Raw genomic sequence first — 13,911 nt, 5'->3', positions numbered from 1 at the left:
GTCCGCGCACTTAACAGAAGAAGCGAGTTGCTTCTTAAAGTAGTGCGGTCTAACATTAAGTGGATGGGGGCTTGAAACAAATTATTCCCAAACAAAATTTTGTTTATCTAATAAGAATAAGTCCGTGGCTAAATCTCGCACTGGGAAAACCGAAATGGATATGTTGACTAAAAAGAGAATCCCAACCAGGTCCCGCAGCTATCGATGAAATGACACTTTGCTCGGCGTTCGGGGTTTTTTTTTTTTAATTTGAACACTTCTTAGGGAGAAAGCGCAGAGGAACTAGCCCGAAGGAAGGGTCAAACGATTCCAGGCTAGAGAAGGGGTGTGTTTGATTGCTAGCCCGATGACTTACGGCTGCAAGAGTATAACACTCACTGCGAAAACAAATCCCACCCACAAAAGTGTCTCTGACGTCATTTTTTTCCGGCGGTGTAATCAAATGTCTTAGCCTAGTTAGAATACTTTAAGCATGATCCATGATCTTATTCGCCCTAGTTTGAGTAATCCAATTACGTGTGCAATACGACGAATATCCATTTTTAATGAACCGTCTTTGAGATCATCGTTAAGATTTAAGAGCGAGGGCATTGTTTGTTACCTAACATACTGCTGCGGGCTCCAAACTCACTGTTGCAAATGAATTAATGCGTGATTTTTGAACCACAATAAATGATAAGAAAGGACACCTACAAATGTGTGAGAAAAATTCTGCAGTTTATAGCTTTAAAGGATTACCTAGGGCTATCGTAATGTAATCAGTTGCAAAAGCTAGAAAAGCAACACGAAATTATGCTACTCCTACGACACATCAGTAAGGGAGGTTGTATTTATCCACTATATACCTATAAGCAATGATCCTTCCACTTTCTGCTAAAGGCTTGAACTGTTGCACTAGGAACTATACAGGAGTACGGTATAGTAATTGAACTTTTCTGATTATTGTGTGAGAGCGTAATATATTCGCAACGGAAGATGAAATTTAAAACTAAAGGCAGCAGAGCTTATCAAATATTATGATTGCTTAGCCTCGACGACCGTAGACATAAATGCCAAGTAACGTCGTGGTAAAATCATAAAATCAACGTTTGAATCGTCGTTATTCTAAATAGCGTCATAATGCCATATCTTAATTCTTATCCTTTTACATAAATTTCCATTACACTCTGAACTTTCGCACATTATAACTTCTTTAATACTTCAATTTCTTTAATTTACTGCTCCACACTGCAGAACGCTCCATGCACGAAAATATCATATCTTGATGAGCTTATCTACTCTAGTGCACGAAGCACTCAAAACCCCAAACCAATCCCGTAATAATAAATAATTCATTAGCAATGCCTGGAAGTATGTCTAAATTAGCATCAATTAATCTTACCTTGGGAGAGGCCTGTGCACCACGAATTAGAGCCTGCAAATGTGCTGCTCCTGGAACATCGCGTGCTATGCCTCCATTATGGTATCTGGTGCGCTCCTTACATTCCAAACAATTTCTCACGGCACACGTACAAACTAATCGCAGGCACTGACGTAGGATTCCGCCACTGGACATATTCTTCTCGGCCTCGAGTTCACCGAAATTTAAGGATGTAGCAAAAATGAGTACATCGGCCATGTTAACGAGCCGCTGCAGGAACGAAACGGCCACTTCGAGGGGCATGCCTTGCGTAGGCTCGAGGACATCAAGCTCGGACTGTGGGAAGGGAAAGCAAAAATAGAAATCAGCTGCTGAGGCTAATTCGAAAAGGCATTTATCCAAAATATAATTTGCACCTTATCCTCCTTTAACGTGAGAAGGTCAGATGCTCGGATCAGTTTCACGCTCCAGTTTTGGAAATGAGAAGCGAATGGCTGTCATTCGTCATATCCCAGTAAAATTTTCCATATAAATTCAATATTATTAATCCAATTGATTACGTGCAATATCAGAAACTGATCCGAGCATTCAGGGCACGTGGTTTGTGGCGTGATGAGCCTTCGTAACGATGGCGTCTGTACTTACATTCGGGGATGTTGCGCTAGCCAACAAGGGTAACAGTCCCCCGCAGGCAATAATGAGATTATCCGCCAATTGAGATATCAAATGAACTGTATTGACAACGAATATAGCATTTTCGCTGGAATTGACGAAATCAAGGACACTTTTAGTCGAATGACTTCGCCACACTTGAATATCAGTTTCGAGAGAGAACAGGACATCGGAGAGGAGACGTTGGTGGATGTACGACCACTTAAATTCTGGTATCCTAAATGGCGGACGTGTCGGTCCTGGGCTGAACATGGGTCGCGTTGATCCCGATTTGACTCGCTTGTGTTCTGTGAAATATGATTATAAGTCCAATGTCATTACAAACAAACAGGAGTTGCGAACAGTACAACACAAATTTCAAAGGAAATAGACGCAAAGCCAGTGGAGCTCATATCAGATGCTCATTTGAATACAAATGAAATATTTATGCTTTGTACACAGAGTATCGGAGCGCTTCATTTGTATCAGGTTAAGCACCACCCCTCCACCTTCTCGTCAAAATGCGCTTTGCATCCTATTTCGGTTGAATCAACATTTCGATCAATAACTCACCGTAATGTGCATTTTCGTATTGCGTACTGGTAGACGTGCTTTGTGACTTCCTAATCTGTGATGGTTGGTCCTCACCGGGCGGGGGAGGAGGCTCCTTGGCTGGCGAGGGGCTTAACGAAGCGTCATCCATATCTCTAGCATTTCCATTCACATGACTGGTGGCTGCTGTGTCGGAAGGCTGCTCTTGAACGGTATCTCTCACGCAGCTATCTACGATTTCATCAACAATGCTCTTAGCGATGGTTTCATTGCATTCCTCTTCAATCTTGGAGGCTGCGGTGTCGACGGCATTCTTAAGAACCTCCTCGACCACTTCCTTCGCATGCAGCTGGAGAGCTTCGTGTTCAGGACTGCTATTTTCGGGAGCAGATTCACCCTCAGCCCCCACAAGGCTTTCTCTATCTACGCTAGTGGTGATGGTGTTGTTATTGCTCTCCTCAATGCACTTGTCGATTACATCGTTTACAATTTCCGCGATGATTTCTTTAATATCCGCGTCCTTACTTTCGCCGCTATTACTAGTTGGACTACCGTTATTATTATTGTTATTAATATTTGTAATTATTGCACTTGATAATGTTAAATCAGTCTTTTGATTATCAATGTTAATGGTATCTATCAATTTGTTGCTAGTCGCCGTGGTAGTGGTTAAATTGCTATCGCTAAGGTTGTTGTTGACTAAGTTCTCCTCGTGACCATCCGGCACGTTACTTTCCTCCTCGGTTGCCTTGATATTCTCTCCTGGAGGACATTTGCTATCTGTTGTAGCCGCATCACTCGGCAATGCTGCGGACGTCGTCAAAGACGACTTTTTCTCTGTCGACGTTTTAAGGACACCTTTCACAACTTCATTTACAGCCAATTCAATTTCCTCGTCTTTTATGACTGGCGATGCCGTCTCGTTTTCCAATCTGGTCTCGTCCAGGAATTGCTTGCAATCATCCAACATTTTTTCAGGCTTTTGCATAACTTCATCGACAACTGACTGGGCATCGAGAGGATTCGCGGCGTCTGCCTCTTCCTCGGCCAGGAAAGTGTCGATTTCCAGTGATTTTTTCAGGATTTCTTCAGAATTATTCTTACTGGGTTGCTGGGGTTCTTTGCTTTCCTTGGCTGGAGATTTTTCATCTTCCGTTGTCGGTTCACTATCTCCGACTGCTCCATTGCACACTATTTCGTTTTTAATCTGTGCATTATATACATCACTAATGTTTGACACACTGGTAGCTGTAGCTTCTGAAGCGGAAGGCTTGCTACCGTCTTTAGGTTCATTGTCATCATCACAGGCACATTTAAGGTTTTCTATATTTATCTCCTCCTCGCTGCATTGTTCATTTTTGTTTACTTTGTTACTGGAATGCGTCACTTCAGGCGTTGATTTCGAATCACTGGCTTTCTCAATCGCAAGTCGGTCGCTCGGTGTCTGAAGGGCATGGTCATCGATGTGATCCTCACGGTCATCGCGGTCCCGGTCCCAACCGCTTATCGTGCTGATTGGACGAGCCTGGCGAAGGGCAGGATCTGTGATGTTGTCAGTCCTTTGACGTTCGTAATGTTCGTACATTTGAGCGAACTGAAGCTTGAACTCCTCATAAGACACCTTCGAGTGGACGATGGCGAGGGTATCGACCCAAACGCGCCATCCCCCATATTCGTATTTGATAGCATGATGAAGGAGCATGCGAAATAACGAATAGACCATATCGGATATTTTCTGTTCTTCACTGTTTTTCGGATGAATGTATGCCATTGCAATAAGCCACTCCTGCCAAACGGACATTTGTAGAACGGTTCGTCGATTTTCACGATTGCTGTTGCAGAGCAATGTCATATCGGAAAGGAACAGCTTTTTTACTTCGATTAGCTGCTCCGTTTGCTTCGATTGCCGAATTAGGGTAGCAACTACTTTAAGGATCACTGAAATAAGGAAGAGAAAGAAAGAAATTAGGTGATGAAATATAGATTTTGACACCTTAATAGGAAGAGAAGTGAAGTTTTTATTTTTTTTTGGTAGAGCTCATAGAATCTGAATTCTAGTTCATTTCGCGGTTTTCTCTACCATTATTGCAAACTAGTGGCATTAGCAACCAATTAAAATACTCAATTCAGCTTCGGCCTGCTTATGGCCAGAAATACTAGGTGGTTTTTTTTTCCTGGATATAATTCGCAATCATGCCGCGTTTGCGGATTAATAAAAGGGAGCAAACTACATCTGTTAACTACTTCGGTCACGCTGCTCCCAGGGCAGACGCAGCGTCTGATGAGTTGCCCCTGCCCTGGACGAAACGTAGCCGAGTTGCCTTCACTCCGGTCGATATTCCCCGAGAAGGGATGAGATCCGTTGGGGGTCCTCCGCTAAGCCCGGATGGTCGAACAAATATCTTTTCTGGTTTTGGCTCAGATTTTACATCCCGCATGTTGATTTATAAGATGCGGCAGACTGTATTCTCTTGTCCTTCTCTGTCTTCTTTTTACTGCGGCCTCGAAGCTATCTGGATTAAGTCTCCTCCTTTCTCTATTTGGCTCTTACGGTGAGCTCCCAGCGAGGATTACGGTTGCTTCCGCATTCTTTTGATGACGCATCTTAATAGATATGCATTTCCAAAAAGGCTTCCTGTTCGACTCTAGCAAGAGCAACCACTAGATCTAAGTCCGAACCACCTGCCCAGTTTTAATGAACTAGTGTAGACATCTTACCTAAACATCAAGCCCAACAGAGTACTGGAGTTAGCAAATATAAGCAGTCGCATCATTTTCTGATACTCCCTTTGTGTTTGGACGTGCGTAATCTCGCTCTACACTTTAGCCATTGATACCTCCTTGGCTACGCGCTGCGGCGTGCACCGTTTTCGTACTGCCACCACTTACAGTGAGCTCTTCCTCCTTCCCCACCATCTCTTAAATTTGAGTTTTGCTATTATTCATGGAATTTAAAGAATTTATACCAATGCATCAAGATCAAGGGAGAAGGCTGCAACAGTCAGGAATCGGTGTACCCTCGTCTACAAAGTCCCTAACCCTCCCTCCCTTAGCTTATCTCGGGACTCACGGCGGATCAGTGGTTGGTTACTATAACACGATTTACTAAGACTGGTTAAATACACGCTCCCAAACTGGAGTCCCGCCCTTTCCGGTTTTGTCGGTGACCTATATCGCCTTATCTTTTCCTCTGTGCATTTCTGTCTTTCGGCAAGTTCTCATGACACTTTCGGAGTGAGTGGCTCAACAGATTGTGCGATCTTGCTGTGGTTAAAGTTGCTTCTTTCTGAACTTTCTTAGCAGCAGGCATGTTCCCATGGCGATTGTCTCCAAGACCTATACCTTTGTACAAGTAAGTAGATTGCTAGGTTACTTCTTGAGAGACATTTTTATTCAAAGGAAATTTTCAAATACCTAGCCTCGGTTTCTTGTCTTACAGCCATATTTTCCAACCTAATGGCTTTCAAGAATTTCAGCTTTAGTTTACCAACGAATGGTATCGCAAGAGTTTTCGCTGGATTGATGTTCAATCCGTATCAGAGTATCCTGGTATATATACCAGAATAACCCTGGGCATTTATTGCAGTATTTTCCGGCATTCCAGAAGCTACTACGATACTCCGTTTAGATGGTGATAATAGCTGACTTTATGGACAATTTCCAGATCATAGTTCCGCTAACTTACTCTCCAGCATCTTGCCCATCTAAAAGGCAAGGGTGTCCTTGACAGCTCTACGGATAAAGGAGTTCTACAGTTTCTTAGATCAAATGCTGGCGAAGGAATCTTCGATATTCAGAAACATACACACGACTCTTTTGTTTCTATCGTATCACATAGTGCATCTGCCAATGTCCAACCCAGTGTTGATATAGATAAAGAGGATTATGTGTTGGATCAATAGTTCTAATATCGTTTCCAGGAGTTTCTCTAATGTCTTCAGTACAAAGGATGTCAGGGATGAGAAGGATCCTTTTTACAACTTTTGCTTGCCTTCATGCTTTTATTTCCAGGCTGCACTGCACTCTTAATATTATCGAAAGTGCATCCAAAAGCTTATAGGCCTCTTTGAAATAATGCGGAAATAAAAGAATTCGTACCGGGTGATTTTAGTAGCTTAAAGGCCCCCGTATACCATGTTATTCTAAACTCTCATATGTCGATTCCGCGAATCTCTAGGTTATACCAAAGTGTCTGCCACATGATACTATGTCCCTCGGAAATGAATGTTCCTTAATCGAATCGCTGTACAATGTCTTGACTAGGGCCTAGTTTGTTCTGCTCGATTTCTGATTTATTCTCAACTTGGCTAGGTTCTTCCTCAACCAGGGTATATGACGGCAAACTCTTCTAGTATTGTTGCGAATTCCAGTTCTTTTCTGCTATCTCTTCCGACCTCTAGACCAGTTGTGCTATTCCTCAGATGTCCTACATAGAAATCCCACTGTGTTTTCCTAGAATATCTTATTAATCTTTTATAGTTTGTCATAGAACGCTTATTTCACATTATCCAGTTTCTAAGTAACCCAGTGACGCTAGGACTATGTCAGGACCCTCTGTCTAGAACTTGTAGAAGTATAATTTGATGAGTAGGAGAAGAAAATATTGGCGAAATCTTCTTGTTGAAATAAGAATAATCCACTGAAACCGCTGCTAGAGTCGTTGTCCAACTTTCTATCCTAGGCTCAAATTATATAGCCGTACACAACTTTGCTTATATCTTCGGCAATATAAGGAATTCTTTGCATTATCACCAGAGCCATTGTACAAATCCAGCATTTAGTCCCCATTGTAAGTGAAACCCGGCATTCATCAGAACCCAAAAATAGACGGCATTCGTAGAATAACTTATCATAATGCAACATTCAGATGATTTTTTAAACTTGACCCTTGTACTACCTTTCTTTAGGTCGATACATGCCTAATTTCGCTCTAATTGGTGAGCATATTGACAAAAAGATTGGCTTGAGTATTTAGTAATGAATTTTATCCCATTTTCATTGGACCCTCTCTCTTAAGTTCCAAAATCTGCTATCACAGAGGCTTATAAGCATGGCTGGACGGGATAATTGAGTGAAGTTGCATTTAGGTGCTGGTGGATCTTTTGCTATTTTTTTTCTATTTTTGGGACATATCCTCCCTTGCGGTTGATCCCAGCCAACCCAGAAGATCATTTTGGCCTTCGCCAACTTCGGCGATCATTACAAATGGCGCCCAATATGAGACTAAACATTCGGTAGGTTCCACGATTGTGAACCTGTGGTAGCCTATTCCGAATACAAATTTCTGGATTCAGTTTGCCGGATATATATGTCATAGTATCATTCCCTCGGCTTTATTTCTAGTTACGGTTCACGAGCATTTGACTTGAGTTTCCAGGCGTTGTAGCCTTGCCCCCGGAAACACCCACCCCAACATCTCATCTCTATCCTTCCCTTCACTTCAGTAAAATATCACGAAAACTGGCTTTTCTTCTATTGTCTTGGGTCCTCCCATCTTGCAGGTGATTTTTCTTCAGAAATCTCGAAAATGCTCGGTTTTGCGGCTACTCTCGTCGCAGCTTCTTTCCCTACCTTTATGTGAAACGACATTCGAAAATTATTAATATGTAGTTTCTTCCCCGTCTGGATGAGAAGACGAGTATGTTTGACGTATTGATGGAAACGCAGAGACAATTGACAAATGCTGTGCCTATTCCGTCCGCAATAGTCCATTCTAATTATGTTCGCTCTTTGGTTTTATTTGGTTATCTTATATTCCACAAGGAGGAGCTGATGAGCTTCTTCTTAGCTTCTCTTGAGTCTTACGTGGAGTGACAGTGGGATATTTAGAAAAAAAAAGAGTTTTCAAAATTTAATTTATTGTTTTCAAACAAATTTGAAATTGCGCATATAATATTATTGTGAAAATATATTTACATATGTATTGAGCAAACTACACCCAATAATCTTTGCATCATTCCAAAGTAGTGGTAGGCATATTCTGAGCGATGCTGGCGCCGTCTTCGTTGGGCGTTCAAAACACCATTGCTAGGGGCAGTCTTACAAGGAGTCAGTCTATCGAAGCACAGATGGCACTGACCTGCCCAGAATTGAGCGGTTTAAATACCTCGGATCAATGTTATCAGCCAATGGAGTACTGCGCTATGAAACGACGCATTAGCGAAACCTGGATGAAGTGGCGTTCCACAGCTGGTGTTTTTTGTGATGCCGATCTATCGTTTCAAACCTAAAAATTTACCGCAGTGTCCACCACGGCTCTGAGCGTTGGCCGACTATAAAAGACAATGACGGTCGTTTCACGGTAATGGAGACGGAGATGTTGCGTGGGACTAGTGGCGTAACACGCCTGGATCACATCCGAAATGAGGACATCCGTGATCAATATGGAATTGCAGTGATCGTGGAAAAATTGCCAGAGAGGAACTTCAATAATATGATCAGATAGCTCGCAGCTAACGAGAATACACTTGCCAAGGTTGGTTTGAACATCGAAGTCGATGGTAACCGACCAAAAGGCCGACCGAAGCAAGGGTGGTTTGATATCCTGGATGGGGATTTGAAAGCCTTGCGACTCCACCCAAACCAGGCCTTTATTAGAATAAAATGGTGCAATCGACCACGATGAGCCGACACAGCTTTCAAAATTGACAAAGGCTGAAGAAAAAGAAGAAGAAAGCTTGCGGGCCCAAGCCAGTGAATATTGTCGTTTGAGGACGACGCTGATGAGTAGTACTGGAAATCCCATCAACTCCGTGGAAACATAGATTGTTCAGATATCAGATCTTGACCTCCGGGACTAGATTCGAATCTATATCGAACCAGACCGGAAACACCTTGATCAATTCTTCAGGGATACCCAGAAAATGTTGAATTTCTCTCAACGCCCGCCACGAGAAAGGATGGAGACCTTCCAAGGTGAGTTATGACAAAGCTTGATGAAAACTTTTCCCCTAGTATCCACCGATACTGTACAAGAATTGCAGGGTGGACTCACACGGTCGAGAAATGTTGGGGTCTCGACGGCAGATTGCTGCTACCTTCCCAACGGTACGCATCAGAGTTTGACAGTTACATCACGGATATCAAGATTGTCTAAAAAGCAGCAAAAGTAGCATATTCTGCTACCAGTGTGTTTCTTTCAATATCTATGCATTTAATGTACTGACTTAAAAACCGAAACTCGGAAAACATTAAGCGTCTCTCTGTCTTTCACCCAACATGTAATCCTTGTGATCCAGCTACGGTGACCCTTCACTTCTTCGAATTGAACATTGAACAAGAATAACCCAATATCATTTTCCATCATTTCGAAGTCACTGACACTTGCGATTCTGAAACCATTTCACTGAGACCAATAGCAATACCAAACTCCTAGGAAACGCATCTTTAGTATAACAGAAATAACATATGGACACCTAATAGCTCCAAAAAAATTCAAACAAATACGAAGATTCTTACGAAAATGTGGTTGGTACCAGGGTTTTGTATTACAGCTAAACTTCGCTAACTGCACCTCTGATAGTTATATTTCAAAAGAAGAATAAAAATTGCTGGTCCCCAACCATTCGCCATATATTATAGCGCAAATCAACATGGTTCTGGAGCAGTTCTGATGCCTATATGCCGAGGAAGCTCACATTGACACAGCGAAGCTACACCATTACAAAGTAAGAATATATGACAACGGTGGAAGCAATAGACAGAGTATAAATAGAAAGCACAGTTTTTGAAGTAGTGGCAGATCTGCGGGTATGCGACGTCTTTCTACAGAGATGTTCCAATTTTTCTACAGGAAGTCAGCTGCAGGCGCAATAGGTCTGCACCTTTTGATTCTACCTCCACTGTTACCCCTTGAGCGTACAAGGGAGTTGGTATAACCCTAGGACGATTGTGCATGTAGTTCCATTGACTTAAATTGGTTTCCCAACTCAAAGACGGCTGTGTAATTTCGTCCAGGGCAGAGGGAACTCATCAGATGTTGCCTCAAACAAAAATGGGATATTCTCGTCTCCAAGAGAATATTTCATTATTGGCAATATTGCCTCAGATTATCGACACAGGCAATATCAACGTACGTTTCACAATTCGGTGGCTATTTGAGTGTTTATTGAATTCCTGCAGTTATTTGTTTTATTTGTTTGTTCGTCAGAATACATAAGGTTAAGACTGATATTCAAAGTCTTGGATTTGCACAGAAGTGACAAATTTGACCTATTATAATTTTGTCAGTAATAGTGCGGTTTCCACCAATCTTGGTAGGATTGCGCTCTACCTTATAGCGTATATTGTTGAAATTTCGTGATTTAAGATGAACTAAAAGGGGGATTTTGCAGCCACTTACTAAAAATTGTACTAATCTACTATTATTAACTTTTCTTGAACAGATATCGGTATGAAGGATATTTCGGAGCATAGGCAACACATGATTTTTTTCAGATTTTTCGATTGGGTAGTTTCAGAGAATGGGTCCGTGAAAGAAATGATCACTTTCGCGAAAACCACCACCCAGAAAAGAGTGTAGGGGGCGGGATGTATGGATGTACGATTAATCGCTGTGGTTTCCTCCTGTTGAACATGGCCCTAATATCTAGAAGAAGTTCCAATGAATTCTTTTTTGCTAATTTTTTGCAATTTCAATTGCCTCCGCAACACATTTAAAATAGCTTGCAAGGGATGAAGGCTCACATCCTAAAACTTGATAACGCAGTAAATTACCAACTCCTGTAACTATCCACTAATTTCCGAAGAGGAGTTAAAGCTCTACCCGCTTGACTGATAAAAGTTGGCTCTCCACTTAACAATAATCTAAAAAACTGATCTTCTATGTATCTATAAAAATATTTATACTTACTTGGATTTTCGAGACGATAGTGACTCTCGGGCTCGGGATGCCTTGTATACAGGATTTGTTGCGAAATATGTTCGGTCATGATTTCATAAAGGACATTATATGTCGGCAGCGACAACGATTCTTCATAAAGTAATAAACGCTCGGCTAGTAGTGTGTATAAATTGTGCGGCGACATAACGTCATATTTTCGTCTGTAATAAAGTCAGCGAGCTCATATAAGCAAGGACAACATAAACAAATGTTATTTTTGCAAAGCAAGGATCTGGGAGGGTAGTAAAGTCACAGTATATTGAAAGTCTCATATTTCACGACGAGACTAACAAATAAATATCAATTTTGATGTCAAGTATATAAACGTGATTATGCAGCTTAACGACTTGTGTGACGTTACTGCTCCCTTCGGGGTCGAAAACAATATTTTCATTGATGATGGGAGACACTTTTCGACAGGAGTGTGGAAGGTGGTCTTATTTTGGATAATTAGTATAGAGAGATCACGTAAAATTCAGATACTTACTTGTGTGTACTCCGTGATAAAAAGAATCCTAATAATTTTAACGCTTGTAATCTAATCAATTGACTCTCGGCGGCCAATAATTTAAATATAGTTCTAACGCCATGTTTAACATCGAATGCAGGTACCATTGAGCTCGGATGCTCGGACATTAAGGATATTAACATCTGTAGGACATCATGAAGATTTTCATCCTAGTTTTCATTGAGAAGAAGGAAAAAACGCATTATTGTATGTTCTTGATGTGGTGAAGTAGAAGGTTTCGAAGCAATTTCTCCCAACCTGTTACTACCATTCCATGCCATTTTGGCATTTATAGGAAGCACAAAGTGAGACATTCTCTGCTGCTTATATGAGAATCTAGTACGGAAGGTAATTTTCAGAATACAACGCAATAAATGGTAGAAACATTTGGAAAGTAATGCTAGGTTCGAAGGGATACGGCTGAATGTGATACAAACCTCATGCATTGTTGTTAAATAATTTAGAATGCTCTGCAACTCATCCTCCTTCACGCCATTCCCAATCATAATAAGTTGTTTAAGAAACAAAAGGATATAAGCACGTATCGCCAGAATATCTTTTTGTGCCGGACGTGGTCCATCTGTTACCAAAACATAAATTTCCGAATTAATTCGTATCCATCCCCCAATCGTCAATCATGTCCATATTTCGCTGTAGCTCCTACGACCTACGTGATGCATTACAACTTACCTAAACCTTTTGGAATAATTCCACTTTTGGTACGTGGATTCACAACCCAATAGTAAAACTTAAGCGTATGGACTGTTTGTAGAACGGTACTAACACGTCTAACATTACTGTAAATCTGTGTATCACTTAGAAATTCGGTTGCCAAGTAGGAATATAGGCGAGCCTGCACATTGGCCGGCGTGTATATCCACAACGAGGGGTTGAACAGCACGTGATCGAGGAGCTGCCATGTGAGGAATGAAAAACAAAACAACTTCACATTAGTTTAGTTAACATATCTGTCCTGCCACACACCAGTTTTTTGGGCATGCAGCAAGGATACCAGCGGTAACACAATGCAAATCAAATCAGTCCGAAAAATACAATTAAGGAATTCAATAATTGCACGAATATCAAAAGCAGAACAATTATTTAGAACATTCTGAAGCAAATATGTTACTTTTTCATGATTTATGATTAACATCTTATATTTTGATACGGATTCAAATCCAGAAACTTAGGCAAATATTTTGGAAAACAACTGGGGTATATTAGTAACTTCTGCTTCAAAATAAAGCCCACAATATTTAACATTTTAACGATATTATACAACAATGGATTGCATGAATTTGGGGCTATTACCCAATTTAAAAAACATATATCCAGGATAGTTCTTTTCAAATAGTTCTTCCAAATAGCTCCTTGTGAAAATTTCTTATTTCATGCCAAAGTATCTGGGTTTTAGTCGCTTCCAGTTTAACTAGCTTCGTCCCAGCAAAAAGATATCGCGTCGAGACCGACTTATTTTCATCTTTAAAACTAAATCCTTCGCAACTAATCATAGAAACACTACATATAAAAGTTAACAAAATTTTCGACTCAAGGATTATGAGAGATCTAAGCGAGAGGCAATCCAAAGCTCACCCATGAATATTCCAACTTAGACTCCAGTTTCCGAAATATTCGATCAAGAACTCCCCCGCACCCCTCCCACTTTTAGTACAGGAGTCCTCTTATCAACGGACGAGTCAAAACAGGGCCTAACCGCCAACGCCGACGCCTCAATGTTCCAGTCAGTGTCCTTTTTGTTATGCTAAATCCTTGCACGCGCTTTCAAGCAAACTGTTTCGAGCAGGCCGCCTTTGGACAAACCGCAAGTCTAAACCTTGGAGTGTACCACCGACGCACGAAAAGGTTGCTCTAGGACAGTTGCGATAGTTGCTGATAGCGAGCAGTGCGCACATCTTAAGAGGCATCTACCCTTAGCTTTAGAAAGTGTAAAGTGCAAGT

The 13,911-nt window shown here is 41.4% G+C and overlaps 1 protein-coding gene across 14 annotated transcripts in view; it reads right to left on the bottom strand.

Annotated features, from left to right (window-relative positions):
- Positions 1-13,911, bottom strand: part of LOC119657303 (neurobeachin) — a 511,509-nt gene that overhangs the window by 77,399 nt on the left and 420,199 nt on the right. For 9 of the 14 annotated variants that reach the window (XM_038064152.1, XM_038064151.1, XM_038064148.1 and 6 more), the window contains exons 14-20: positions 12,643-12,895; positions 12,390-12,532; positions 11,932-12,122; positions 11,415-11,605; positions 2,585-4,501; positions 2,006-2,319; positions 1,382-1,696 (exon numbers count right to left, since the gene is read on the bottom strand). In XM_038064152.1, the coding sequence (XP_037920080.1) occupies positions 1,382-1,696; positions 2,006-2,319; positions 2,585-4,501; positions 11,415-11,605; positions 11,932-12,122; positions 12,390-12,532; positions 12,643-12,895 (3,324 nt within the window). The remainder of the gene's footprint in view (positions 1-1,381; positions 1,697-2,005; positions 2,320-2,584; positions 4,502-11,414; positions 11,606-11,931; positions 12,123-12,389; positions 12,533-12,642; positions 12,896-13,911) is intronic. The other 5 variants (XM_038064150.1, XM_038064159.1, XM_038064155.1 and 2 more) reach the window with 1 other exon arrangement.

Source organism: Hermetia illucens, chromosome 5, assembly GCF_905115235.1.
Source record: "Hermetia illucens chromosome 5, iHerIll2.2.curated.20191125, whole genome shotgun sequence".
NCBI classification, from domain to species: domain Eukaryota; kingdom Metazoa; phylum Arthropoda; class Insecta; order Diptera; family Stratiomyidae; genus Hermetia; species Hermetia illucens.
The sequence above is the reverse complement of the archived record's forward strand: the minus strand, read 5'-3'. Positions and strand labels throughout refer to the sequence as shown.